The following is a 27,186-nucleotide window of genomic DNA, read 5'->3' as shown; positions in this document are numbered from 1 at the left end:
GAACCCATTGCAAAAATTTCCCCCTTTGCGTGGAAACAAACAAACGTTTTTCAAAATTATGTTACCCAAAAAAACTATCAATTAAGTTATGCAAAGTGCAAGCACAGCATCATCCTCATCCATTCTAAACATTTCCCAAACACCCATTCTTTTTAAACCTTCATCGATCAGATTTTGCTCTGATAAGAGCAGCTTCCCGGCAAGAAAAATATCAAAACAGACTGAATTACTCGACCAGAACCCGAAGCTGGTCATCGTCCAGAAGCCAGAGGATTAGAAAGATTCATATTACTTGAGCTGCGGCGTTTACAATTTGATCGTTCGTATCTGCACCATTTTCTGGGTTCCCCGGTTTGATGTTGTTACTGTCTGCTGGAGGAAGCTGCCTCCCATCTTCTCTTATTTCGATAGCATTCTTTCGAGTGCCCGGAGAAGTAGCAGTTACTGATTCTGGAGGTATGTCGTCTTTTCTATCGAAGTTCTTCTCATGTGATCGCTCGTGATTATCATGGCTACGGCTACGGCTTCGGCTATAGCGACGTGACCAACTCCTGCTCCTGCTACGACTTCTACTCCGACTCCAACTTCTACTACTACGACTACCGCTGCGGCTGCGGCTGCGGCTGCGACTTCGGCTGTAGCCCCATGTTCGAACTCTTTCAGGGCTACGACTATAACTTCTGCCTCTACTCCTATTGGAGAAGTCTCTTCTGTTGTCAAATCGACCCTGTCCACGTCCACGCCCACGTCCATCCACACTACTGTACCTATCCTGTGGGCCACCACGATCACCCCTGGCCCAACCAACATGACCTCCAGGAGGGCCACCAAAGGCCCGTCCTCCTCTACCTCGTCCAGAGAAGAAATCACCTCTCCCACCTCGTCCACCAGCAAGACCATCTCTCATTCCACCACGGCCACCAAACCCGCCATCTCTCATTCCACCGCGGCCACCAAACCCGCCATCTCTCATTCCACCGCGGCCACCAAACCCGCCATCCCTTGCACCACCACGACCACCAAACCCACCATCTCTCATGCCACCTCGGCCTCCAGAATCCCAGCGGCTGCCACCCATAGCTGCATCGAAACGACCCAAAGCGCCCCTATCCTTACCAAAACTCGGCCCCCCACGCATAGCCATATCTCGCAACTCAGGAGGCACAAGCTGATCCGCACCCTCCAGTACTTTAATCAAATCAGCAGCATATTTCCAATCCTGTTCACAAAAGAAGGTATAGGCCATTCCCGTTGCTCCAGCCCTCCCAGTTCTTCCAATTCGGTGGACATAGTCCTCAATTCCAGTTGGAAAATCAAAGTTGATCACCACTCTGGCATAGAAAATAAATTAAATAAACCATAGGACAGGTCTAAAAATTATAGAACAAGTAGAATACAAAAAATTTGCTTCACAAATACCACTATAAGTCGCATACAAAAACCTAAAAGTCACATGAGGTCCATTTTCTTTTTAGTTTCTAGTCCCAATATTTTCACTTGATATCATAGAGAAGAGCACAAACCAGTGCCTACCTTATATCTTTGATGTCAAGCCCGCGGGCAGCAACATCTGTGGCAACTAGTATCGGGGACTTTCCGCTGCGAAACTGGTTCAATACCCAATCACGCTCTCCTTGCGATTTGTCTCCATGAATTGCAGCAGCCCCAAACCCACGCCCAAGATTCCGTGCAAGCTGATCACACAATCTCTTTGTGGAACAAAAAATTATAACCTTAGACCCCCGTTCCTGAGACCTGAGGATCTGCTCCAACCGTCTCTGTTTTTCCATCTGTGGAACGAATTCAACATACTATTCCCATCACCCCATCCCAAAAGAACAAAAAAGAAACAGAGAGAGCATTAAAAAAGGGGTTAATAACAAATCATCCAGAGGAAAAGAAAATGGCTAACAGGCAATTTACATAATACAGGATGCCTACCTCAGTAGATAAAGAAAACTATTGTTACATATTTACATTACGAACAACGTTGAGGAAATTTGAACCAAGAACAATCTAATGAAAATGTGATTACTGATGCATTTAGAATATTTTCTTGAACAATAATTTTATCTTTAAGAATCCCAATATTTATATAAGAAAGGATACATAATTCTCTAAAATGGGGAAGAGAAATACGAAGACAAAGCAAGACTCAAACTATCTCCACTAATGGGCGTTGTGATTACTGGTCAGTAAGAGGCTTGAAGAAGTGTTCCGAGATTTCGTGGGGGAAGCTGCTAAAACAGAAGAGTAGTAGTCCATTGGTAAATTATGCTATTATTACTAAATGGTTTTGGAGACTCGAGAAAGAAGATGAAACCCTTTGGAGGCTTCAGTGTAACTCTTTTAATCAAATTGGCTTTGTAATTAAAGAGAGGAAGCAAGAGGATGTTCTCGATCCTGGAGACAGTTCAGAGCTACTTTTAACCAAATCAGGTCTCAATTATCTCATCCCAAACATACTAATTCACCAACAAAGCTCTATGAAAAAGAATAAAAGTGAAAAATTACAAAAGGGAATTCTGAAGCATCAGAGAAGGTCAACTTCTTAGTATAAACTTTGTGCTAGGTGGGAATTCATTCAAATGAAAGGATACAGAAAGTCATCCTGGTCTCCAAATTTCTCCTAGCTAGCGTATATTGCAAAAAATAAAAATAAAAATAAAAATAAAAACAAAATGGAATGATGGATCGTATCTTCTCTTACTGTGAATTTTCCCTCGAATGGTAGTATTATTTGATCAAAACTTTTGATATTCTAAAGATATCATTTTTAACCACACGAGAGATATAATGCCAAAATGAAAATACACTGTTCAAAGGACTGGTTAGCTTATATTTTATTAAAATTACCTGTGTGATAGCCTTGTTAGCGGCAAGTTCATCAACGCTTCCAATATTCACCTGGACAGAATTGACAAGAAGATCATTTGCTATTTTTCTTACTTCCTTGGGCCAGGTCGCTGTATACATAAGAGTTTGTCTGCGTGGTGGTATTTCATTCACAATCTTTCTAATTTGGGGTTCAAATCCCATGTCAAGCATCCGATCAGCTTCATCAAGCACAAGAAGTGAAACTTGCCTAAAGTTGATCATTTTCATTTCTAGTATATCATTAAGTCGGCCAGGAGTTGCCACAACAATATCAGCCCCGCGATCTAACTCTTTAAGCTGAGGACCTTTCGGAGCACCACCATACAAGCACTGAAATAAGGAAGAATTTTAACACAAAATGGAGAAAGTACACAAAAAAGGGAAGCAGAAGTAGATGATTCAAGGACCCAAAAAAGTAAACATTTGAAACTCACCGTACAACAAATCCTGGAAGCCCTCCCAAATTTAATCGCCTCATCTTGTATTTGAGTAGCAAGCTCCCTAGTAGGAGCCAAAACCAACACCGTTGGTCCATTTTGAGGGTTATTTCGGCACTGCCTTAGAAGAACGAAAGCAGGAATCAAATAGCCCAAAGTTTTCCCAGACCCTGTTTTAGCAATTGCGACTATGTCTCTACCTTGCAGGGCAATCGGCCATGTTTGTGCTTGAATTGGCGTGGGAGATGAGAAACCAGCAGAATATATCTGAGGCACAAAGATGGAAATATTGACTCAGCGCCAAAGTTAGAACATGCCAGACACATTCATGTTGAAATACATTACAAAAATACAGTGTTCTACAGGAGCAAAAATGAAATAGCACAAAAAAACCCATAGATTAGTTGCTTACAGAAGCAACTCGAGGCAACAAAAGATGGCAATAAAGACATATTAAGCAGAGCCAATAAGCAAGACATCTCAGTCACATCAGGTGTGATTTGGTCAAAGGGCCAACACTCTACTAAAAGATTCCCTAGAAAGGCTCCAACCATCCATTTTGCAGCCTCCAAAAAACAAGGGGTTGTTGCATGTGCAAGTGTAGCAATAGCAGTGCAGCGTACGACATATGCTCCTCCTCCGGAGCAGATATCGCACCTGCGACAAGTGAGAACTCATGAGTAAAAACTAAATTAATAACAGAAGAAAGGAGTAAACAGGATCATGGATTTGTTTTTTCACGCAAACCAAATAAAAGAAGTTTGGGCAAGCATAAACTTGCCTCTCTCAGTATCTCCGGAGGGAAGCCAGTAGCCTCAAATGTCATGAATGGAGCTGGAACATTATCACCCTGCACAGTTAATTGAACTGGTTATTTACGCCCAAAAAGAATAGTAGTTCAACTACTATAAATTGAAAATACAGAGCACGTCTAATGAAATAAAAGCAGTCACACAAATTCTATTTCCATTTGGTGATGTTTCAACTTCCATTAAACTGCATACGCTCAACAATTTCACACTAATTTTCCCACAGAATATTGCCTACACGATTGGTATCCAGGGATACAATTATAACGCCCTATAGCATTCACAACACACATAATTGGAGAATATAGGCATGCTGAAATACAAACCGTGGCAGTTACTTCATGCTGTTGACGATAAACTTCAACAGGTGACATATTAGTAACATCTGAAGCTCCAATATGGGGAGGACCCATCAAAGCATTGTTTGACAATGATGGACCACCAGACCCATGGTTGTACATATTATGTGATTGCCCGGCTGCAAAACTTGTTCCACTGGGATGACTGGGTGCCGCACTTGGAAATGGGACACCACTCATCCTTGCATCCTGAAAGAAGGATAGTACGCATACGTATATGAAAAACTATATCATAGAGAACCGAAATACTTAGTAAATTGATACAACATTTCTCTTAACCTGCCCTCATGTATTCTTTCATGTTTCTCAATGAAAGTGTTGTTTCTTGCATAATATTTAAAGAAAAAAAATTATCTTAACCTAAATCTAAGACATGGACAAGGAAAAGAGAAAATAACACATCATATCCTATCGATTCCTTTAATAATCCAATTCGACATATAACCTCCTTCATAAAACTTTATGGTACCGAACGACATCTCTTCAATGTTATAACATCTTCCCAAAATACCAGTGCCCATTTAATTTCTTTTAACATGCACAAATCTTAAAATATGCAAAAATATAAATCTGTGTGCCCATGGTTCTGTCATAGTAAAAAAAAAAAAAAAAAAAAAAAAAAATCATCCCTCATATTTGTATCTTAATTAAACATGTCCAAGAAAAACTTGAACGTGGAAGAATTACAAATGGACGATAAATGAAGAACCTGCTGGCTCCTTGCCATTGGTATTGCTGCAAGCCTTGGTTGATGTGGACCAATTCCAGGCCCCTCATTCCTGCCAAAGAAATATTCATTTCCAGCTCTGCCTGGCAAATTTTCAGAACCAGCTTGCTTCTCCTGCATCGCAGCTGGGCCCATTGGATCTTGGAATCTAGAATGATGTTGGCGATGAGTCAATTCAGTACCTGAATGCTGCAATTGAACCACAGGATGCGGCTGTTGCATGTTTCCTGGAGAACCACCAAATTGTCGTGCTTGATCGGAAGGTAAACCGTATTGTTGCATTTGAGAAGAATTGGTTCCAGGATGAACACTATGAATAGATGATGTACCACCACTTTGTTGAAACTGGGAGGTAGAAAATCCAATTTGGTTTCCTGACTGGATATTATCCTCCTCTCTCTTCTGAAAAGCTGACTTCTGCTCAAGGTGATTACCAAATGGTTGCCCTAAAGGGCTCTTTTGAACTTGCTGCTGGGAATTTTGCTGCACACTTGGATGTACGCTTTGCTGGTAACCCATATACTGAGGATGCTGCTGACCATATTGCGGACCTTGAGGCTGGCCAACTAATGGGGTTTGATTTTGCATGTTTGGCTGTCCTAAATGCTGGATTGAGGGCTGTGGTATTTGTTGTCCTGTATTCTGCAGGGGTTGCTGGTTAGGATGCTGAGATATTTGTTGATTAGCATGTGCCATTTTCTGACCTTGATGCATGACCTGCTGCTGGCCAATATGCTGCAACGACATCGGAAACATCCCCTGTTGCTGCAAAACCTGGTTCGGTTGCAAGCTATGTTGTCGCCCATCTGGTGCCATTTGCATGCTAGGATGGTGATTAACAATTGCCTGACCTGCAACAGAACTGTGCTGTTGTGACATCAGATGTCCAGGTTGTTGAGAAAGCTGGCTGTTTGATTGGCCTTCCTGTTGAGGGACATGATGATTTTGCTGTACATGAGGGGTTAGTGTGCCATTTGATGGCATTGAATGACCCTCCGGGATTGAAGTAGGCTTGGAAGTAGAGGCACTAGGATGAGGAGCGAGTGGTAATGGTGGTGGCAAAGAGACTGGTTTTTCATACTGAGTAACGTTGGTTTCAGGGTTCCAGTAGTACAACAGTCCAGTGCTCCCATCAATCAATCCCTTCCAAGGTTTGGGAAGAGTAGGGTCGTCCGGTGCATAGCGAGGACCAAGGGAAGGGGGAGCAGACTCCCCAGTTTCCATGACTTCAAAAGGTATGGAGAAATTGATCACAAACAAGTCAGTATTCAACAAACAAAGCTAGCATCCTTCCTACCCACTGAAGAAAAAAAAAAAAAAAAACATATAAACTTATAAGCAAAAGTTAGACTAAAAATTGAGAACAAAATTCCATTTCAACACCAAGTTTATCCAGTTTTCCAAGATACTGAAACGCTAGAATTTGCGATACACTAAATTAACATTCTAATAATGCCATCAAACAATTACCTCCAAACTTAATTCTTTCTTTCAATCTTCAAATTTTTCCCAATGATCTTTACAGAAAAAGAAAGCATGCGCATTTAGGGTAAGTAAAAATCAAAACCAACAAACAAATGATTAGCAAACAAAAAAGAACAGAATGCAACAAGATAAAAGGCAAAATAAGGTGATCAAAACAAAAAATTATATATACCTCGATGAAGATCCGAACTCCGATTATTTTTCTCCTTCCCCGCCAAGACCTGACGAGAGAAGTAAAATTAAAGGAAACCTAAAAAGATTTTCCCGTTCAATCGCTCAATCGAACGAACGGAAAGGCTCTACAAGGAAGAGATTCGTAGAGACTTTGAGGCGCTAGGGCTAATGGAGATGGAGGTGTTACCAAAACCAGTGTCCTAGTCTAGCATTTAGACGACGGGAAAGGACCGATTGATAAAATGGAAGGCCAGGATCATTTGTGGTGGTTTACGCTCGAATCTCGAACGTCCAATAGCGAGCGGAACGACCGCTCTTATCAAGCGCTGTGAAAATTTGAGCTCTGTATAGAATTATGGGTACGGGTTTGACTCGGACCCCTTACATATGATACGTGGGTCGACCCGTTTTTACAATGGGCCTATTGTGACGCGTTTAGTTAGGCCCATGGATTATCGTCCCATTTTCTCTTAGAAAAAGACCTTTTTCATTTGTTCATAAACGGAGGTTGCAATTTAGTCCCGAGTGAGTCTACCTTCGTTAATTTAATGTAAAATCATAGATACAGGCGAGGAATACTATCTCCATTATCAGGCTTTTTGGAGAAGCCCAGAACAAAGCCACGAGAGCTTATGCTCAAAGTGGACAATATCATACCGTTGTGGAGAGTCGTGATTCCTAACAGATTTCACTTATAAAGTCCATTAGTACGATACCCTCTTAGTATGGTATACATCTCCATTAGTATGATGCCTCTTGAAGAAACCAAAAGTAAAGTCATAGAGCTTATACTCAAACTGAACTATAGTCGTGATTTCTAATATGGTGCCAATTATGCCTTTAACTCAATTGTGTCAATAGAATCCTCAAATATCAAACAAAGAAATTGTGAGTTTCAAAAGTGACTCAAGTGTCGAATAAATAAGGTATTTTGTTTAAGGGCTCTAGAGAAGAGTCGAATCTTGATAGATCTCGAAGCTATTCAAGGACTCCATAGAGCTCAGAGGAGATTCTATAGCATATTTTGTTTCAGGAGAACAAAACCATGAAAACATATCCTCAAAGTGGACAATATCCCGCCCTTTTCTAACATTCCCTACGTCCATGGTCAACGAAGCGATGTGAAAAATACACCACGTGTCGTTCTCACTAAAGTGCATTACTTGACATACTTGGTGTTGGATAGTTGAAAAAAAGGGTGGCAGGCTGGAAAGGTTAACTGAACGTGGCTGCATGTTGAGAGACAAAGAGGTAAAGTATTTTCGTCAAAATGCATGCAACATGCCATCAATAGACACGAAAGCCGCCACGTTCGCTTCATGCAGCAAGCCAAGAGAAGGCCAGAAACTTCATAAATACTGGAACGAAGAAACAGCATCGCACATCAGAACACCAAAACTTCAAATTTGAACCATCCTTCTGTAGGAAGAAGATGCCAGGCCTTACCATCGGCGATACAGTGCCCAACATTCAAGCTGATAGCACCCATGGGAAGATCAGTTTATATGACTACATCGACGGCAGCTGGGCCATCATCTTCTCTCACCCAGGTAGGTACCCATTTGGCCGTGTTGTTGTCTTGAATTTGGTAATAGATATTGATGAACGGTCTTGGTGGCAGGTGATTTCACTCCAGTTTGTACTACGGAGCTGGGGATGATGGCTGCTCAGGCAGAGGAGTTTGCTCGACGAGGTGTGAAGCTCATAGGATTGTCTTGTGATGATGTTCAATCTCATACCGATTGGATCAAGGATATCGAAGCCTACAATGTGAGTTCTTGTTCTGTCTTTCTTTCTGAACATTGCATGATTTTATTCACTTATTTGGTTTCGCTAGGGAGGGGAGTGTTGGGGGAACTTTTAAAATGGATCTTGTTGAGGATCGGTTAGGAGGGCGTCCTTAATTTAGAGGATCATCATGGGTAGGAATATATCAAGGTCTTTTGGTTTTGTACTTAAAACTCCACAATATTGTACTATTCTGGCTCTCAATATAGAATCGGAGGCAAGCCTTTCATTTTGCATGTCAATGTCGAACAAAGAAATTGCTAGCTTCGAAAGTGCAGACAAAAGTGACTCTATGCCTCAAACAAAGGGGTGAACAAAGGACCCCTTTGTTTGAGGGATTGGATCCCTCGGGGATCCAAGAGCTCCAGATAAAGAGTCGAGCCCTCGAAGCCTCTCTGGGCTCTCCAGAGTAAGGGAGTAAGGAGTCGCCCTATGGTGTACTTTGTTCGATAGGAGAATTGTTGAGGATGGTTCGAGGAGTTGATCTTCGATTAAGGGGAGGCGGTACGAGGGCTCCATAGACATCAGGGGAGGCTCTATTATGGTGTACCTTCTTTGATAAGAGGATTGTTGAGAATAGTTGGGAGGGAGTTCTACATCCATAAATGATCGTGAGTTCTTAAGTATATAGAGGTCCGTGATTCCTCACCAATCTTGTTATCCTTTTGCAGAAAGGAAAGAAGGTGACATATCCAATACTGGCGGATCCAAAGGGGGAGTTGATCAAGGAACTGAACATGGTGGACCCGGACGAGAAGGACTCATCAGGCAGGCCAGTGCCATCGAGAGCATTGCACATCATCGGTCCAGACAAGAAGGTGAAGCTGAGCTTCCTGTACCCAGCAAGTACAGGGAGGAACATGGATGAAGTGGTGAGGGTTTTGGAGTCATTGCAGAAGGCTGTGAAGCACAAAGTTTGCACTCCGGTTAACTGGAAGCCAGGCGAGGCCTGCGTGATTCCGCCCAATGTAACTAATGATCAGGCCAAGCAAATGTTCCCTCAAGGCTTTGAAACTGTTGATCTTCCTTCCAAGAAGGGATACTTGCGTTTTGCTGCTGTCTGAAGGCCATGGATGTGGCTATGGCCTCAAGAGACTGTAACTATCAGCTCTCTCTTTTTGAGAGATTTGTGAATACGGTCAAGCAATAATTACGAATGGCTATACTCTCCCCCCCCCCCCCCCCCCCCCCCCCCCCCCCCCCNCCCCCCCCCCCCCCCCCCGAATTTGCAGTTGTGATTGAGAAATTTCCACAATTTTCAATCATCACATGCAGACTTATTTCAGTTAATCTCATAAGCAAAAGATTGGATAATTTGAACTTAAAAGTGATATGAAACTGCTGGCCTGAAAGATAAGAATCTCGTAAATTTGCAATGACGGAAGAGCCATTTATTGTTTCTTCATTCTTCCAGCCTTGCCACACTTTGAAGATCCTGCCGTTGATGATTGATGCAGGCTTCTGCTTCTTCGTCCGCCCAGGGTGGTTGTTTTCCTGTAAATGTAGTCGGCGGATTTAAAATTTGCATCACTGTGTTGGACCAAATGGTGTGAGGCAATGAACTTTTACCATGCGAAGGATTCTAGTAGCAGAGGACTTCATACTACTAAAGAATGATGAACAATCAGGCAATTTGAAAACACCTAATTCAACAAAATTTCATTTACTTTACAAGAACTCATTTCTCTGGTTATGGCAATCAAGATCACAAAAAATGTGAATAAATTCCTAATGTGCTACGCCAATTACTGCCTATGAGATTCAGTAGAACAAAAAGCAGATATAAACATCCTACAGCGCAAGATTGTTCGAAACAAATTACATACCAACTAGAATGAACTGATCGAATGCCAAATCGAGAAGCGAAGCTCAACAGAGATCCGATTTTGTGTTCCGGCCGATCCGCGGGAATGGGCGAGATAGAGAAACAAAGAGAGAATCAGAAAATGGGGAGACGCGGGAGACGGGTTTCTTTCACCAATGAAAAAAATTCAAAGCTTTCATGGAAATTTACAAAAATGCCACTGTATTCGGAGTAATATTACAGAAATGCCACTACCTTGATCGTAATTTGTATCATTGGGAAGTCTCTCTCTCTCTCTCTCTCTCTCTCTCTCTCTCTCTCTCTCTCGGTTCTAATAACTTTCCATTTCACTTCCTCTCTCACGGTTTCTCTTTTGATGCCAATCTTCCTCGAGGTTTGTTCTCAATTTTTGCTCCTGCATTTTCTGCTATAATTTGCTACTATTTGTTTCCAGGTCATGTTTGTTCTAGTTTTGCCGCTTGCTGTAGTGCGATTTACTCTGCTTTAATTGCTTCGCCGACTGTTCTTTCTTCGAGGATTGGATTATATCAATGTTTTTTTTTTAAGATTGAGTGATTTCACAAGGTTTTTCCGATGTTATCTATGTAATCGTTCTTTAAGGTATTGATTTGAATTTTCCTCGACTTGATGGATATATGACTCTCTTAGCTTCACATGAACATACTGTATCTTTAAGCTGGAGTTCACTGAATATTATGTACTCGTAGCTTGGCGTTGATCATATGCTACGTTTTGGAAGTGAATTTTTGGGTAAGAAGAAAAGGAAATTTTATGGTTGAACTTCATCATGGCCTTGCTTTTGTTCTGCATGGAATTCAAGGAAAAGGGAAAGAGTTTAGACAGCTTTCTTGAGTCTCTATCCGACTCTCATGAACTTTGAGGTAGTTTCAATCATTCTTGTCAAAATATATTCACGTAACAGTTCAAGCCCACCGCTAGCAGATATTATTCACTTTAGGTTTTTCCTTTCGAGCTTTCTCTCAAAGCTTTAAAATGCGTCTACTATGGAGATGGTCTAGTCCTACTTCGGGCAGTCCCTATTGAAGTTATTGGGAGTGAGTCCCACGTTGGTTAATTTAGTGGAAGATCATGGGTTTATAAGTGAGGAATACTATCTCCATTGGCATGAGGACTTTTTGGGAAAGTCTAAAGCAAAGCCACGAGAGCTTATACTCAAAGTGGACAATATCATAGAGTCGTGGTTCCTAACATGGTACGAGAGTCATGCCCTAAACTAACCTCATGCCCTAAACTAACCTCAAAGTTCCTTCGAGAAGATCAGTATTCCAATATTTTCACATCTTTGTGTTAGGTTCATAAAAATGTTATTTCAAGCTCAAACCTCAAAAGAAAAACACCCAGTTGCTGAGCTACCAAGTAGCAATAACAATGGCGACCTTGACGGTGGTGGTGTTCGTGTTTCTTGCTATAGTGAAGCCATAAACGATGTCCCCGTCCATTTTCAGATAATATCTCTCTCTAAACAGGTTCTTCATGGCTTTTCTAAGCCTTCCTATGAATTTTTCTATTTCAATTGTTAGCATTATTGTGTTAAATATCTTAACCCAAGTTCTTTTATGTTTTCTTATTAGTGTAGATATATGTATGGATTGGTTGCAGTTCTGCAAAATTCGGAAATTTATACGCAGCTGCCCCCACACGACCTGTAAGTTGTTCGTTGATAATCTGTACCATATATGTAGTCTAACTCTACTACTGGCCGATATTATCCTCTCTGAGCTTTTCCTTTCAAACTTCTACTTAAAATTCTTAAAACGCGTCTGTTAGGGATAGGTTTTTGTTGAGCGCCGAAAGCGGAACAAATGTACTCACAACACCAAAGTTACTCCAGACATACAATATGACACTCAAAACTTAATGATTTCAACAGCAGAAAGAATGGCATTATATAGCCTTCTGCTAAACCTAAAGATAAACTAATAAGCCAAAAAAGACCTTGAGAATAGGTCTTGGTCCTAGAGAATAGGACTTATGACAGTGTTCAACAATCTCCACCTTGTCATAAGATCTCCAAGTTGATAGCTAATTTGGTTGCTACCATGTCAACACACTACTCCCTTCCGACATTGATGAAATCTAAACAATGCCAGAACTTTTCACGAGTGATCACCTTTGTCAACATATCAGCAGGGTTATCAGCAGTTCCAATTTTTAATAACCGAATATCCCCTTTGCTAATAATTTCTCGAATAAAGTGAAAACGGACATCAATGTGTTTTGTACGAGCATGATGGACTTGATTTTTTGACAAGCAAATAGCGCTCTGGCTATCACAAAATACATCTATATGTTCCTGCAAAATACCCAAGTCATTGATCAAACCATGCATCCAAATAGCTTCTTTAAAAGCTTCTGTTACTGCCATATACTCTGCTTCAGTGGTAGACAATGCAACAGTAGACTGCAATGTTGAACGCCAACAAACAGGTCCACCAGCCATAGTAAATAAATAACCCGTAGTAGATCGTCGCTTATCCAAATCACCAGCATAATCAGAATCCACATAACCAACTACACGATTGTCAAGATTAAACATTTCTTGTTTTTGAAACTTAATACCAACATCAATAGTGCCAAGAATGTACCTAAGAATCCATTTTACAGCCTGCCAATGCTCTTTACCAGGATTATGCATATAACGACTCACCATGCTTACAGCGTGTGAAAGATCAGGTCGAGTACACACCATAGCATACATCAACGCACCAACAACATTTGTATAAGTTGATGTATGCTATGGTGTGTACTCGACCTGATCTTTCACACGCTGTAAGCATGGTGAGTCGTTATATGCATAATCCTAGTAAAGAGCATTGGCAGGCTGTAAAATGGATTCTTAGGTACATTCTTGGCACTATTGATGTTGGTATTAAGTTTCAAAAACAAGAAATGTTTAATCTTGACAATCGTGTAGTTGGTTATGTGGATTCTGATTATGCTGGTGATTTGGATAAGCGACGATCTACTACGGGTTATTTATTTACTATGGCTGGTGGACCTGTTTGTTGGCGTTCAACATTGCAGTCTACTGTTGCATTGTCTACCACTGAAGCAGAGTATATGGCAGTAACAGAAGCTTTTAAAGAAGCTATTTGGATACATGGTTTGATCAATGACTTGGGTATTTTGCAGGAACATATAGATGTATTTTGTGATAGCCAGAGCGCTATTTGCTTGTCAAAAAATCAAGTCCATCATGCTCGTACAAAACACATTGATGTCCGTTTTCACTTTATTCGAGAAATTATTAGCAAAGGGGATATTCGGTTATTAAAAATTGGAACTGCTGATAACCCTGCTGATATGTTGACAAAGGTGATCACTCGTGAAAAGTTCTGGCATTGTTTAGATTTCATCAACGTCGGAAGGGAGTAGTGTGTTGACATGGTAGCAACCAAATTAGCTATCAACTTGGAGATCTTATGACAAGGTGGAGATTGTTGAACACTGTCATAAGTCCTATTCTCTAGGACCAAGACCTATTCTCAAGGGAGTAGTGTGTTTTCACACTTTTGTAAAAAATGCTTCGTTCTCCTCCCCAACCGATGTAGGATCTCACAATTCACCCCTTTTGGACGAACGTTCTTAACTATTAACTATGGTGGATTTAATTAGCTTAAAAGTACTTTCTATGGTAACACAAATTATATCAAACTCATCCCAAAACTTTTTGTTACATAAATGTATTTTCTGTTCCACCTTCCTCATCGTTTCCTCTCTTCCATATTGTTTAATATTATCAGTTCATAATCGTTAATATTTTTCCACTAAATTTTTGCAGAACAATACAGTGAGTGTCACTTCCATACTCGGAGGTTCATCTGATAATGCAGGAGCTAGCATGGCTCGTCGATTAGGTACTATGTAAATTTAATTTTGACTTTTTTTTTTAGTTCAACAGGGTGAGAGACTACTTGAATTTCAAACGCGTGGATCAAGATGGTATGTTAACCAGTTGAGCTATGCTTATGTCAATGTAATTTTGTCACGTCTTCTCTTAGTCTTACTAATCCCTTTGTTTCCTCTTTCTTTAGTGTTAAAGACGGGTTTAAATATCATCTTGGCTAGCAATATCCCGAAAAACAGCCCTATGATCGAGGTTTGATGACCCTCCCCCTCTTGGTTTTTCTAATACACAAATAATCAAATGTGACGATTGATCTATAAAAGAACTATGCAGGTAGATTTCGTTTGATAATCATTTTGATTTTAGAAAACAACTTGTTTATCTTTAGTACGTTGTCTCGTGCTTTGTTTTTTAATTTAAGTCGATTCTTATCGTTTATTTTTGTTTGGATCATTTTAGGTAGCGGCTGAAAAGATGTTAGTGCAAAAGCTGGCCAGTTTAGGGTTCATTAGACCAAAATCTGAAGGGAAGGGCCATCTAGATAATGGTACCCATGCTTAGTCTTCTTTGCAAGAACCTAAGAGACAGTTATTACTCTGATTAAGCTAGCTGATTCTTATAACTGAACGCTTGATGTTCCTCTCCTTACATTATGCTTATGGTTACAACCTCTCGTGTTAATCTCGAGCAGGCTTTATTCGTTCAGAGTCGGCCGAGGGAGACAATTAGAGTTTTAAGTTATTAAATTTTCGATCTTTCGAGCTTGAACTTCAAGCTTGAATCATGACTTTGGAGGTGGACAACCGAACATACGAAACGTTTACTATCAAGGTACTCGATGGGATTCTCTTTTACGTTGTCTTCTTTAATGCCGACTAAGCTCTTCCTTCGTAGAGCCGATGTTTCGTTATAAGATAATATAAATCGATAGCTATTTTCTATTTTTTCTATGGAAAAAGTATAAAAATAAATTTGTTGATGCAATATGACATAAAATATTTGAAAGAGTAATTGTAATGGGTAGGAAAAAGATTAGGGTATTTGCAAATCTAACTCGGATTTTTGGAATTTGCAAATCTAACTCGATTTTTTGGAATTTGCAAAATGTAGCAAAGTTTTCAAATTCTAAATTAGGTTTTTTTCTCCTTATATTCGGATTTAACCTTTTTAAGTCGAAGTCCGTTATAATATTAAAATTTGACTTTTTAGAAATTTTGTTGATTAAGGTATTATATTATATTTTTGTCTATGAAATATTATTGAAATGTTTTACTTTTTAATAAATAAATATTATTGAAAATGAAAAATTATTTATGAAATAATTTAAAAATATATTAAAAAAACTAATAAATAGACAATTTCGTAAAAATGAGTATTGAGATAGGTGGATTGAAGCTATAGATAAGGATAGAGATGAGTTTCCTACTCGCTAGGTAGACATATATAACTTTATGGTTGGCCTTATAGGCTAAGATCAAGGCCGATGTGGCTCTTGAACCGTGTGATCTTGTTTAAGTTCGGTCGAGCCATTTATGATCTATACAACTTTTTTTATTATTATTACATTTGTTATTTTGTTTAAATAAATTTAGAAATTTTATGGATTATGAACTAAACCAGACCATTGTAGTTCAAAATTTTGTTCATTTGATTCATTCGATTTGAGGCCATCTTTATACTAAAATCTCAATTTCTTTAAACTCAAACCAGATGTGGATAGTATTTAAAGGAACCCGTTCCGTGAAAAGGGAGCATAACAGCGTGTGTATTGTGTTCACTTCTGCATCTTCGAAATCCAGAAGCCATTAATGCACTTTTTACAGCGTACGGATCCATCAGTTCTTCGAAATCCAGACGCCATTAACTCTCTGTCCCTCTCCCTCCTCTTCCTCCATTTTTCTCTACTAACCCAGTTCTCCATTTCCCACTTGGAACCCCACAATTCCCCTCTCTGCATCGTTTTCCTTCTCACCGCCGAGTAGGGTTTATTTACTGCAACTGTTGAGCGTTTTTCTCCTTCCTATTCCCGCCTACGCCTCGATCCCACGGTTTCTGTAAGTTCTTCTTCTTCACCCTTTCGTATTTCATCGCGTTCTGCTCTGTGATGCGTTTTCTTGGCGTCCCGCGTCTTGTCTTGTGTTGCAATTGAATTTCTGTCTCTTGTTTGTGCTGCATTCTTTCAGATCTATTCGAATTTGGGTTTATTTATATTTCCCATTTGGATCAGTTTTTCATCATAAACTAGTCATTGTCCGAATTTGGTTCTTGTACGCGATTCTTTCTTATTGGCGTGGTTGATTGTTGATTTTTTATGATTTTGGCAAATCGTGTTACTTCTTAACTCTCAGTGCCTTTTTGGATGGTTTGAATGTAATGTATCTGGGATTTTCTTGTTGGAATGGTTAAATCCTTTTGTATGAATCCGGGCTTCGTCTTCTCAGGCGCTATCCTGCATGTATATACAGTACAGTAGGCATTGCACCCGTCGGTGGAACCGATAAACCCTATTGTATAGCCTAGAAGATGAATTCGACTGCAGAGTTTAGATAGAAGATGCCTCTATCTTCAGTTTCAGATCATAGAAAGAGGTGATAAAGATAGTTTAACTGCCGGAACTCATCTGTTAGATCAGCCAGCGAAGGTTCTTATTCGCCAAAATGATCAACAGACCACTTGTGCTCACTTACCTGTATCTTTTCATCTACATTTTGCTATCATCTGGAGTTATTTTGTACAACAAGGTATTTCGACATCTGTTTTCTTTAATTCAGATTTGAAATTTGTTCCAGTTTTCATTACCTTTTTCGTTACTGGCACAATTAATTCTCATAATTTAACTGTTTCACAATCTTAATTTAAGGTTTAACCATTCTTACTGCTTAGTTGTTGGCTTTCTGCTGATGCTTGTTTTGATTTGCACTTCTAATATTGCAGTGGGTGCTCTCCCCAAAATACTTCAATTTTCCTTTGCCTATTACCCTTACAATGATTCATATGGGCTTTTCTGGTGCTGTTGCATTCTTTCTCGTTCGCGTGTTCAAGGTATGATTGTACCTGAACTTCAATATATGACTTTAATGGACTTTCTTCAATTTACTGGTTGTTCTTTGTCAATTTGTTCCCTTGGTATGAAGATGACTGTTGAATTGGGTTTTTGTAACTGTCTCTTTTATCTTCCTTAGAGGTAGCCTTTTTTTTATTAACCATATTTGCAGAAAAAGTATTAAAAAGTTCTACATCATCCTCAGTCTGTACCGACTACTAATTGTTACTAGCAGGCAGCAATGCTTCAATATAAAAATCTTGCACGTCTTGGATTATCCCAATTCATCCATTTTCTCTTGCTGGGTTAATCTTTTCTTTTCAAATTTTGGTAGCTAGAGTCATTAATGTTGATTTCAAATCTGCAGGTTGTATCTCCAGTCAAAATGACTTTTGAAATGTAAGTGCATCAAGAAAAGCTGTGGTATAATTGCTGTTTTCACGTTTTTTTTTTCTTGGGTATAATATCTATCTGTTTTTTAGTGTATAATATATATCTTTTTTGTTGGACAGATATGCAACATGTGTCATTCCAATTAGCGCGTTTTTTGCATCAAGTCTTTGGTAAGTAAAGTTGTAAAATTAGACCTCTTGTAATAGTACTTAAAGAGTTTTGTTTAGTAGGCATGGGTCTCGTATTTTGGTTTTGTAAATGGTGTTTATCAGATATGGGACCAGTGCACTTTGCGTCATGTTCACAATAGTTTTAGCATTACTAACTATTGATATTTCAGGTTTGGTAACACTGCCTACTTACACATATCTGTGGCCTTCATTCAGATGCTTAAGGCTTTAAGTATGGAGGCTAAACTTCATCCTTTTTCTTACTTTTTGAATGAGTCTCCTAAAAAATGTAAAATAATTAGATTTAAATTTGATATTTCAGTGCCAGTAGCCACGTTTTTAATGGCTGTTGTGTGTGGCACCGACAAGTTAAGGTGTGACGTTTTCTTCAACATGTTGCTGGTCAGTGTTGGGGTTGTCGTTTCCTCATATGGAGAGATTCATTTTAATGTAGTAGGTACAGTTTACCAGGTCACGGGTATCTTTGCAGAAGCTCTTCGGCTGGTCTTGACGCAGGTCCTTCTGCAAAAGAAGGGCTTGACTCTAAATCCTATCACCAGCTTATATTACATTGCTCCATGCAGGTACAGTGTACTTTGGTGCTTCTTGACTGGAAATATCTGTGTAATTGTCAATGGATTCTTAAGATTTCGGATTGATCACGAGTAACAATCACTTATTGGAAAATGACGTAAATTTGACAAAAGACAGATTCTAATTTAATAGTGGTCAATGGACTTAGCCGCTCACTTTTTATGTTTGATACATGCAGCTTTGTTTTCCTGTTTGTTCCTTGGTACTTGTTGGAGAAACCAAATATGCAAGTTACTCAAATTCAGTTCAACTTCTGGATCTTCTTTTCGAATGCACTGTGTGCCTTGGCATTGAACTTCTCTATTTTTTTAGTAATTGGAAGAACCGGAGCTGTTACTATTCGAGTTGCTGGTGTTCTCAAAGACTGGATACTAATAGCACTCTCAACTGTTATATTTCCTGAATCTACGATAACAGGGTTGAATATCATTGGCTATGCAATTGGTAATCCTTGTCAAGTGGAGGATTTTTCCTATTATGTGTTACTAATTTATCATGATCTTCAATTTACCAATCCTTCTCTCAATGCAGCATTGTGTGGCGTCCTCATGTATAATTACATAAAGGTCAAGGATGTTCGTGCATCTCAGTTGTCTTCTGAAAGCATTCCAGAGAGAATGGTAAAGGTTGCTCTCAATTATTTATATCTCATGGCAATTTTAATCATTTAAAACATATATACTCGAGAACTTTCAAACCACTATTTAGTATCAGCTTAGGTTCTAGTGACTGATGGGAACGTTCCATATTTCCATATCATTGCATCTGTTCTTGTTTTTATAAGCTAGGAATATTAGAGTTACATAGGCTGGAAGAATTATCATACATTTGGAATGAGTATTATTATTTTCTCGCCATCATAGTCGTCTGCATCGATAATATAATTCCTTTTGGAGCTTTAGTTTTTAATTAATGTGAGATGTGAAGTATTTATTAAGGTCAAGCGAAATTATGAACTAAACTCTTACCTGCTGCTTACTTCACTTCATGATTTACATGGAAATGAGATGTATATGATTGCAATTCCCAAATATTGTTGGAAAAGAATAGAATTCCTAAGAGTGTTAGATGGAATGTATTGTTTTTGTTCTGCGTGCGTGCGAACGTATTTTTGTTTACAGTACTTGTCTATGGGAGTCCTTCATCATTGTATTTTTTTTTAGTTCAATTAATAGGAATTTATGTTTCTTGGGGGAATACATTTTTTTTATTAGAGGAGCTGGATGCAAATGTTACCTTAATGACATCCTCTATTTCGAACTTGAAAGTTGATCGAGCTATAACTTATGCTAAATTTTTCGAGCTTTTGCAAGTTTTCATGATATCATATCCAATAGTTCCTTCCCTTTCCTTCGATGATTTTGCCCAGTAGATTCATGGATATAGTCTGTAAGACAAGAATGTTGAACTGCAAACAATCTGCAAACTTGTTGTTCTGAAAGCTCACTAAAGACTCCGATATCTCAAGGTCCTTGTTGAGGGACGATGAGTTTTGGGGTCGGTGTGCGTACAAACGCCAACGATTAACTTACGTGCTTCTTTGTCTGTCTGTTATGTAATTTCTATGAGCTGGTTATTGTCTCTTGACCAACCTTCCAATATTTTCCTAACTGAAACTTTGATGCATAATACAGGACTGGAAGTTAGAGAAGAGATCGTCAGATATATTCACACCAAATAGCAACAATGGCAACGGCGGAAGTGGTTCGTCCGACATGAATGTCGATGAAGAAGCACCGTTACTTGCATCAAGGTTGTCACATAGCGGTCGTATGCAGGTTGGTAACCACAACAAGTAGAGTGGTATATAAATATGAACATGAATTGGTAGGAAGGAAGGAAAAAGAAGAGAGGAAAGATGAGAATTATATGATGAATCCATTTGAATTTGTGGGAAGTGAAGTGTTGTTACATGGAATAGAGATGTTATTGGGTTGGGAGTATGGGGAAGTTGCTGTTATGGGGGCTCGCTCTTGATCTTGATTTGAATGTAATATCTTAGGACAATTCTTTTAACCAACCAAGTCATGCAAATTTGTATTTGTTGGATGAACCAAACCTTTCTTCTTTAGGGGCACTAAGTAATCTTTGCCGTCTTTGATCCATGAAAGGTTGTCTTTATTTTCAGCATTCATTTCACAATAAAGACCAAAGATAGTCTTTGATTATGCACGAACTTTCTAAATTTTTCTTTTCGTGTTCTTACGTTTTAATTTGTTGTTAACAATCATTCATGTCGACTCTTGTAGTGAGTATATGAACGAGGGTATAATACATAAGTGGCCAGTTTTAATCATATATCTATCCGTTTAAGAAGTTTTCGACGTTAAAATTGTATCAAAACAACCACTTTTGTAACCTTTTCGATTTAAGCGTAGGGTTGCGGAAGTTGGGGGAACAAAGAAAATGATTTGATTGAGGAAGGAGTATAATCTTCTTTAAAGAGCAACAATCGTCCTTTCAACGATCTTCAATTTTTTAGTTTGTCTCTTTATGTTCTCTCGTGATTAATCGTGAAATGGGGTTCCAAATTTCATTGTTCTTCGTGTTCATCTATTTGTCCTCTCAAAAATTTGAACTTGTTTTGAATGGATTTTTTAATTTTCCAGAGGAAAACGTTAATCTTCAACCTTTTGAATTCTTTAACAGACACAAAAATGGGTAAAATAAAGAATTGGATTCAATAGAGAAGCAGAAAAATGCGCCTCATTCTCAATATCATTTCAGCAAACAATGTTGAAATGTACATGGAAATTCTTTCATACTTACCTCGACTGATCTTTCCTGCCATCCATGAATCTGGAAAAACCATCACTACATTGATTCAGAGGCTTCCATGGATGGTTTTACTGTATAGCGACTCTGCATTCTACTGAATTCTACAGTTGGTTTCCTTATCCATTGGCCTGCTGCTACTGAGTTTGATTCCGCGTCTTAGGCTCGAGAATCGAAGATATCCAGTCCTGCAGCTTCTGTTCTTCCACCGTCATCTCACCGGCCACAGCATCTCCGTTACTATTAGCATGTTCATTTCCATCTTTCTCCTCTAGCTCAAGATAAGCAAGCCGCTCCAATGCGAGAGTAGCCTGCTTCTTGGCAAACGCAGCATTCTTGATCTTCATCTCCGCTACAGCCCTAGCGTCAGCTGCCGCTCTCCGCATGGATTGAGCGGCGACACGAGCCGCTGCGACAACCGCCTTAGCCGATTTACCACTAATGTCTCTCCCGGCCAAAGTAGCGACGGCGTACTCCGATTGGCAAAGGCCAAGGCCGCCGGAGCCGAAACAGTCGAAGAAGGTAAAAGAAGGATCAGAGCAGAGAGGGCAAAGGAAGGTAGAAGAAAAACGAAAAGAAATGCAAGAGAGATGAGAGATCGAAGGACATCTGAAGCACATAACTCGCTGATGAGACGGCGGCGCAGTCGAATCGTCATAAACATCGAAGCACACGGGACAGAAACGGGAGATATTGTTCCTGAGGACGCAATTGGTACAGAGACGACGGAAGGACGCTTTGACACGGACATTGTGGAGGATCCAACACTCGGATTGAGTGATGCCGCATTCTTGGCAGTGAGAAATGGAATTGGATTGCATTGGATGAGGAGGAACAGCATTCGCCGGAACAGAAACCCTAGAATCGGAGCCGGAGAGAGAATCAGAACGACAGGAGGGTTTGGGTTCTGAACCTTGAAGAAGAGAGAGAAAGAGAGAAATTTGTTGAAGAGAGAGAAACCTCCTCAGATAAAAATGGAGGAATCGAGATTGACCTGAAGAAGAAGAAGAAGAAGAAGAAGAAGAAAAGCGATTTGGCTCTCTTGGTTTGAATTTTGAACTCAGTGCGCAGAATAACGTCTTTTATAAGTTTAGACTGATTTTCTTCTAAAATTCCAATTTTTAAACTTATCTTTTATTTCTTTTTATATCTCTTTTTTAGAGGAGAATATCGATTTATTGTTTTAAAATTTTAAATTATTTTAGATTTTATTGCAAGGGTTATTTTTTTTTTATTATTATTTTTTTACTACTGACGGTTTAGGGTTGACTTGTGCTCGCCTCTTGACTAGTTGGTGTTTAGGGTTGACTTGTGCTCGCCTCTTAACTAGTTGGCTGGTCTCTCGTGAATTCTTCAGAGCTGGTGGTGAGACTGTTGAATTCCACGGAAGTTTATCAATTCTACATGTGATTTTTTTTTTGTTCAGGTGGCCATGAGGGAGCCTTAGAAGGAACTGAAGGCTCTCGACCCACATGACAAAACCACCATTGCCAAGGACGGCAATGGAGAGCTTCATCATGATCAATGTTGCCGAGACAGTCCATATGAAAGGGAGGTCAATGAAGTCGATGACGATGACGAGGAAAGGTTCATTGACTTGGACAACAGTCTTCCTCATAAGAGTCTTCAACAAACTCGTATGGTGGTTAACAGAATTTAAGGTGGGGTTGAGGAATTTCAACAAAATTTTAAGAATCTAGAGTTGAAATTTCAGAGAGTAGAAGATGAAAATGAGTTCAAATGAAGAGAGGCTAGGGCAGCCATAAACAATCTCTTTCTCCAAGTTCACATAAACATCAACAAAAAACCTCAATAATCATAGCTTTTTTCTCTATCCTTTATTTCAAAATGGCATTTTCCGGTACAAGTTTTGAGTTGAAAGAAAAGTAAATGGTAAATTCCCATCGTATAAGGAGATTGGATTGCCTCATACAGAACCTCCAGCTGCGTTTCTACTCGAAAAAGGGTCATCAGTAGCTGAAAAGATCGAAAAAAACAGAGCGAAATCGAAGAACTTGCACTGAAAAGCCCAACTCCCTATCATTCTCCAACCATGAATGGATCTACTTCTCCAAGATCAGCAACGAGAGGTTCCAACGTCTCTGTGTCCTCGTCGTTGTTCGCAAAGTAGGTAGGGAATGGAAGGATCGACTTGTCGGGTTTCTTGTAGAAGGCGTCTTTTATAAATACAAAGTTTCCTTCGGCGCCCGGGACCTGAAAGGTGAAGTTTGTGCAGCAAATAATCTCAGATCACAATGTCGCAAGAGTGTCATATTTATGTGTAAATTGAAAGAAACTTACTTGTCCTCTAACCCACATCAAGTTTCTTGCAGGATCAATTTTGTAGACCCACACATTTTTCACAGTTCTCTGCTTCCCACCCATACGACCAGCCATCTTCTTACCTTTAAAAACCTGGAAAATAAGAACACGTTTCTCAGTCGTATACGACATGGCATACAGAGAAAACGGAGTAGAACTCGCAACATAACAGACCATAAAAACGATTCAAGAAATAAATCAGACTAAACCAAAGCGTGTTCTATTACAACATAGTAATTCTACTGCAGATAAAGTTGGTATTAAAAAAACAATTCAAGCTTGTTCTATTACAATATAGTAATTACTCGATATTGATTCATTGCACAAGCATAGATAAATCCAGAAAACGTCCTTTTACCGTGCAAGTTATTCCTTTTTGTTTAGTCCCATCAAATTCTTGTTTCTATTCTCTAAAATCTCCATTCATTGAGAAAGAACCTTGCACATTGACAGGAAACGAAGGAGACAGAATCAAAGTCCTATGTCGAAGTAGGCTAGCACGATATATTACCCTACTACTACGCGGATATCTTCAATGCTCGAGTTTCAACCAGATGTGAGTTTTGGGTAGCCTTAAAATGCATTTGAGAACTGAAATAACCACTCAATCTTAAAAATGAGTGTCACCATGAAAAGATAAACACACCTTCCCAGGAGCATCCCTCTGACCTGTAGAACCGAGGCTTCTGTGGGATAATGATGCTCCGTGGGATGCTGGCATTCCTTTAAATCCATGCTTTTTCATCACTCCCTGTGAACAATAAGAAAAAAGATTAGCCATAAGAGACATCATTTTATGGAAAAGATATTATACCATTTACACATGGAAAGAAAACAGCTTTTTTATGTCTAGAACACAAACATACAACCAGATTAGCAAAAACATGAAAAACAGAAACAAAGCAAAGATCAAAGATCAACATAAGTTATCAGCTACACAAGTTTCTCCTAGGGTTTGTATAGAGCCCTTAATATTTTTCGTGTTTATACTTATATATATGAATTGTGTGATTGTTTTAATTCTTGTCATCTTGAGGATGCACGTGATCTCATCGAGAAATTGTCCGTATTGTCTTGTGATAACATACACATGTACAGCACTGTGACTTTGATGTTCAAATTTCACCCCGCAGATCATGCAGAATGTTAGATAATTAAGCATTCAAGCCAAACAAAACAAGTTCGAGTTAGGTAAATCATGGTAAAATATTAGAGTTGGGTTACGGTGTTTATTGAAAATATTTGCTTGAATATGCAATTAACTTAACCATTTATGTTCCCACAATAACATTCATGTGTTTTGAATATGTAATTAACTTAACCATATTAACAAATACAAGGGAATGAAAGAAACCTAATAGGAGTAGAGGCTGTGAGCTAAAAAATTAATGAAGGAATGCTGCAATGGACTCACCTGGAAACCTTTCCCTCTTGTTATTCCTGTCACATCAATAAACTGTCCAGGGACAAAATGACGAACACCAATTGTCGTACCAACTGGAAGAAGGGCGTCTTCTGTCACTGGAAACTCCCTCAGTTTCCTCTTCAATGGAACACCTTGAGCCCTAAAATGACCTACCTCGGGTTTTGTCAAATGCTTCGCCTTCTTCTGTCCACAGCCAATCTAACTAGCACCATAGCATAGCACATTTGGTCAATAAATGCAAGTCCTATGCCATAAAATTTGTAAGAACTGAAAAAAGAGATCTCATACATATGGTCTAACGGTCAAGACAACTTTTTTTCCCCTTAGAAATGGTGAAATCAACAATGGTAAGTGTAAGTAATAATCAAAACTCTTGTTGCTTCCCAAATATTAGGGAGGTAGGCAATGAGTTTGATACGAGAATTTGAACCTCGATAACCCAGTTATTAAGAACAAAAAGGTCATATAATCACATCTAGTTAAGTGTAACAATGGAAGCCACAAAATTTCGGACCAAGACAGTTTTCTGTCTAATCCGTATTCGTCTGCTTTGTCTCAAATGAGCATTCTGAAGAAACTCCCGTTAAGTTATACTATTACTATTGTCTATTAAAAGGATTATTCTTTCATTTCAGTTATATACCTCTTGCTACGAACTAAGAAAGCATTCATTCTGAACTTCATTTTTCAAAAAACTTCAATGGGTACACGCAAGAAATAGGCCAATTCGGCAGTCTTTTGCTCAATTTCTTGTGAGGTCAGATTCTGATCGGTACGAGTAAAGGGAATGGCCCATTGGCCTCTGATTTCCATATGAAAGACAGAACGTACATAAATACCCTGTTCAACTTCTATTCTGATAACTGAATATCTTTCATAGGTGAAATGCTGATCCAAAACAACAGTGTGCAGCTCAATTCAGTATAGTTCCAGAATCCATGGAATTGAAAGGGTAGGAGTAACAGAGTAACAGCTTCAAATCCCTCTCACAGAGAGAGTAACATAGCAAATAGTATTCCAAAGATGTACTCCTCGGCATCATTAAGCCAAAATCCCATGCCATTCAGAAACCAAGACTACCAGAGCCAACAATGTCCCCTTCCTAATTTCATCTAAGCAGTGCTCACAAGAATAATAAACAAAAACTACTCCGCTGACAGAAATGAAAACGAGAAGAAGATATTTAAACAGTACCTGGAGAGCTGTGATGCCTTCTTTCTCAATAGTCTTGACCTGAGATACAATATTATCATCAACCCAGAGCACAGTGATGGGTACCCTAGCTCCCCATTTATCCCACAGCGCCGACATTCCACACTTGACAGCAATGACTCCCGTACGCTTCGAGTTAGGGCTCATAACACCAGGTTTAGCTTCAATAATCGGAGAAGAAAGCGAAGAGCCATCGCCAGCCTGAATCGAACCCTCGGTACTGAAAGTACGGAAGAAGAAATAACAAGACGGATGCGTCCATGAAGAAGAAGAAGAAGAAGAAGAAGTAATTGTCGGTGAAGCGGCGGAATTGATCGACAGAAGACGAAAACGAGAAATGAGACCTCTGGATAAAGCCGACATGGTGAAGAACACTCGCAAAGATTGCTTAGACGGGGAGATGCAAGAGAGAAAATGGAAAGCTTTGGCTCAGTTTCAGAGTAGATTCCGATCTCGGAGACACTGGAATTTCATTCTCTCTCTCTCTGTACGCAGTGTAATGGAGGGAGAGCGGCAGCAAGCAAGGTGACCACTCGGGGTTTAGGGTTCTAAGAAAACTAAAAATATCAACGACACGGTGCTAATTTAAAATAATAATAAAGCTTATTTTAAATACGCTAAATTTATTTATTATTCGAGTTATTATTTTGTGAAATTTTGTATTTAAATTTTTTCATAAATATTCCTCGTTAATAACATTTAATATTAAATTAATAACTCAGAGATTTATATTTTTATCAATAATTAGATATACATGACGAATTTGTTCGAAATTTTTAAGTTTGATTGTGTAAACTATTACGAGCATGCCCACCAAGTTTGTGTGGATACAAAATTTTGTTGACGTAGCTGGTATCGTATTCGGGGGATATTTTATACTAGATTTAAACCATGTGTCAATC

The 27,186-nt window shown here is 39.2% G+C and overlaps 6 protein-coding genes across 13 annotated transcripts; 3 read left to right on the top strand and 3 right to left on the bottom strand.

Annotated features, from left to right (window-relative positions):
* Positions 1 to 46: 46 nt before the first annotated feature.
* On the bottom strand, positions 47 to 7,063 carry LOC111464240 (DEAD-box ATP-dependent RNA helicase 40-like). 3 transcript variants are annotated; one of them, XM_023108543.1, is made up of 9 exons: positions 6,867 to 7,063; positions 5,192 to 6,509; positions 4,450 to 4,671; positions 4,096 to 4,164; positions 3,312 to 3,581; positions 2,857 to 3,207; positions 1,534 to 1,811; positions 1,002 to 1,331; positions 47 to 968 (listed from the first exon to the last, which is right to left on the bottom strand). In XM_023108543.1, the coding sequence occupies exons 2-9, from the start codon at positions 6,431 to 6,433 to the stop codon at positions 284 to 286; spliced, it is 3,447 nt and encodes a 1,148-aa protein (XP_022964311.1). In that variant the 5' UTR covers positions 6,434 to 6,509; positions 6,867 to 7,063; the 3' UTR covers positions 47 to 283. The 3 variants fall into 3 exon arrangements, with proteins under 3 accessions (XP_022964311.1, XP_022964154.1, XP_022964229.1); XM_023108386.1 differs by having other exon boundaries at positions 47 to 1,331; XM_023108461.1 differs by having other exon boundaries at positions 47 to 1,331; positions 5,192 to 6,435.
* Positions 7,064 to 8,234: 1,171 nt separating this feature from the next.
* LOC111464561 (1-Cys peroxiredoxin A) lies at positions 8,235 to 9,826 on the top strand. The gene is made up of 3 exons (XM_023108859.1): positions 8,235 to 8,418; positions 8,490 to 8,638; positions 9,328 to 9,826. Exons 1-3 carry the CDS (start codon positions 8,301 to 8,303, stop codon positions 9,718 to 9,720), a joined length of 660 nt encoding a protein of 219 aa, XP_022964627.1. The 5' UTR covers positions 8,235 to 8,300; the 3' UTR covers positions 9,721 to 9,826.
* Positions 9,827 to 10,751: 925 nt separating this feature from the next.
* Positions 10,752 to 15,297, top strand: LOC111447543 (proteasome assembly chaperone 4-like). 5 transcript variants are annotated; one of them, XM_023087045.1, is made up of 8 exons: positions 10,752 to 10,854; positions 11,794 to 11,968; positions 12,079 to 12,147; positions 14,284 to 14,292; positions 14,396 to 14,444; positions 14,537 to 14,601; positions 14,809 to 14,896; positions 15,041 to 15,297. In XM_023087045.1, the coding sequence occupies exons 2-8, from the start codon at positions 11,804 to 11,806 to the stop codon at positions 15,076 to 15,078; spliced, it is 483 nt and encodes a 160-aa protein (XP_022942813.1). In that variant the 5' UTR covers positions 10,752 to 10,854; positions 11,794 to 11,803; the 3' UTR covers positions 15,079 to 15,297. The 5 variants fall into 5 exon arrangements, with proteins under 5 accessions (XP_022942813.1, XP_022942573.1, XP_022942895.1 ...); XM_023086963.1 differs by lacking the exon at positions 14,396 to 14,444 and adding an exon at positions 10,915 to 11,081 and having other exon boundaries at positions 10,762 to 10,854; positions 14,284 to 14,359; XM_023086805.1 differs by lacking the exon at positions 14,396 to 14,444 and having other exon boundaries at positions 14,284 to 14,359.
* A 763-nt stretch (positions 15,298 to 16,060) lies between these two features.
* Positions 16,061 to 20,722, top strand: LOC111450626 (probable sugar phosphate/phosphate translocator At1g48230). 2 transcript variants are annotated; one of them, XM_023090845.1, is made up of 10 exons: positions 16,061 to 16,403; positions 16,791 to 17,090; positions 17,284 to 17,391; positions 17,760 to 17,791; positions 17,905 to 17,955; positions 18,126 to 18,187; positions 18,278 to 18,539; positions 18,728 to 18,993; positions 19,081 to 19,175; positions 20,184 to 20,722. In XM_023090845.1, the coding sequence occupies exons 2-10, from the start codon at positions 17,007 to 17,009 to the stop codon at positions 20,346 to 20,348; spliced, it is 1,125 nt and encodes a 374-aa protein (XP_022946613.1). In that variant the 5' UTR covers positions 16,061 to 16,403; positions 16,791 to 17,006; the 3' UTR covers positions 20,349 to 20,722. The 2 variants fall into 2 exon arrangements, with proteins under 2 accessions (XP_022946613.1, XP_022946623.1); XM_023090855.1 differs by having other exon boundaries at positions 16,064 to 16,403; positions 19,081 to 19,169.
* Positions 20,723 to 21,207: 485 nt separating this feature from the next.
* On the bottom strand, positions 21,208 to 22,404 carry LOC111448356. The gene has a single exon (XM_023087912.1). It carries the CDS (start codon positions 22,143 to 22,145, stop codon positions 21,462 to 21,464), a length of 684 nt encoding a protein of 227 aa, XP_022943680.1. The 5' UTR covers positions 22,146 to 22,404; the 3' UTR covers positions 21,208 to 21,461.
* A 655-nt stretch (positions 22,405 to 23,059) lies between these two features.
* Positions 23,060 to 26,841, bottom strand: LOC111451076 (50S ribosomal protein L3-2, chloroplastic). The gene is made up of 5 exons (XM_023091339.1): positions 26,267 to 26,841; positions 25,061 to 25,270; positions 24,293 to 24,397; positions 23,626 to 23,739; positions 23,060 to 23,538 (listed from the first exon to the last, which is right to left on the bottom strand). The coding sequence occupies exons 1-5, from the start codon at positions 26,645 to 26,647 to the stop codon at positions 23,365 to 23,367; spliced, it is 984 nt and encodes a 327-aa protein (XP_022947107.1). The 5' UTR covers positions 26,648 to 26,841; the 3' UTR covers positions 23,060 to 23,364.
* Positions 26,842 to 27,186: the final 345 nt, after the last annotated feature.

Source organism: Cucurbita moschata, unplaced genomic scaffold (assembly GCF_002738365.1).
Source record: "Cucurbita moschata cultivar Rifu unplaced genomic scaffold, Cmos_1.0 Cmo_Scf00001, whole genome shotgun sequence".
Taxonomy (NCBI): Eukaryota; Viridiplantae; Streptophyta; class Magnoliopsida; order Cucurbitales; family Cucurbitaceae; genus Cucurbita; species Cucurbita moschata.
This window is presented reverse-complemented; position numbering and strand designations above follow the sequence as displayed.

Bases quoted from the DNA above. Each gene is read 5' to 3' on its own strand.
- LOC111464561 (XM_023108859.1), top strand. From the start codon at position 8,301: ATGCCAGGCCTTACCATCGGCGATACAGTGCCCAACATTCAAGCTGAT. The intron at 8,419-8,489 runs GTAGGTACCCAT...TCTTGGTGGCAG, and splicing joins CATCATCTTCTCTCACCCAG to GTGATTTCACTCCAGTTTGT. The intron at 8,639-9,327 runs GTGAGTTCTTGT...ATCCTTTTGCAG, and splicing joins AGGATATCGAAGCCTACAAT to AAAGGAAAGAAGGTGACATA.
- LOC111451076 (XM_023091339.1), bottom strand. From the start codon at position 26,647: ATGTCGGCTTTATCCAGAGGTCTCATTTCTCGTTTTCGTCTTCTGTCG. The intron at 24,398-25,060 runs GTGAGTCCATTG...TATTGTTCACAG, and splicing joins CAAGAGGGAAAGGTTTCCAG to GGAGTGATGAAAAAGCATGG. The intron at 23,740-24,292 runs GTGTGTTTATCT...CTTATTTTCCAG, and splicing joins AGAGGGATGCTCCTGGGAAG to GTTTTTAAAGGTAAGAAGAT.
- LOC111448356 (XM_023087912.1), bottom strand. From the start codon at position 22,145: ATGCAATCCAATTCCATTTCTCACTGCCAAGAATGCGGCATCACTCAA.
- LOC111447543 (XM_023086805.1), top strand. From the start codon at position 11,804: ATGTTATTTCAAGCTCAAACCTCAAAAGAAAAACACCCAGTTGCTGAG. The intron at 11,969-12,078 runs GTTCTTCATGGC...TTATTAGTGTAG, and splicing joins TAATATCTCTCTCTAAACAG to ATATATGTATGGATTGGTTG. The intron at 14,360-14,536 runs GTACTATGTAAA...CTCTTTCTTTAG, and splicing joins TAGCATGGCTCGTCGATTAG to TGTTAAAGACGGGTTTAAAT.
- LOC111464240 (XM_023108386.1), bottom strand. From the start codon at position 6,433: ATGGAAACTGGGGAGTCTGCTCCCCCTTCCCTTGGTCCTCGCTATGCA. The intron at 4,672-5,191 runs GTTCTTCATTTA...TCCTTCTTTCAG, and splicing joins CAATGGCAAGGAGCCAGCAG to GATGCAAGGATGAGTGGTGT. The intron at 3,582-4,095 runs GCAAGTTTATGC...TTTGTGCCTCAG, and splicing joins CTCCGGAGATACTGAGAGAG to ATATATTCTGCTGGTTTCTC.
- LOC111450626 (XM_023090845.1), top strand. From the start codon at position 17,007: ATGATCAACAGACCACTTGTGCTCACTTACCTGTATCTTTTCATCTAC. The intron at 17,091-17,283 runs GTATTTCGACAT...CTAATATTGCAG, and splicing joins GAGTTATTTTGTACAACAAG to TGGGTGCTCTCCCCAAAATA. The intron at 18,540-18,727 runs GTACAGTGTACT...TGATACATGCAG, and splicing joins TATTACATTGCTCCATGCAG to CTTTGTTTTCCTGTTTGTTC.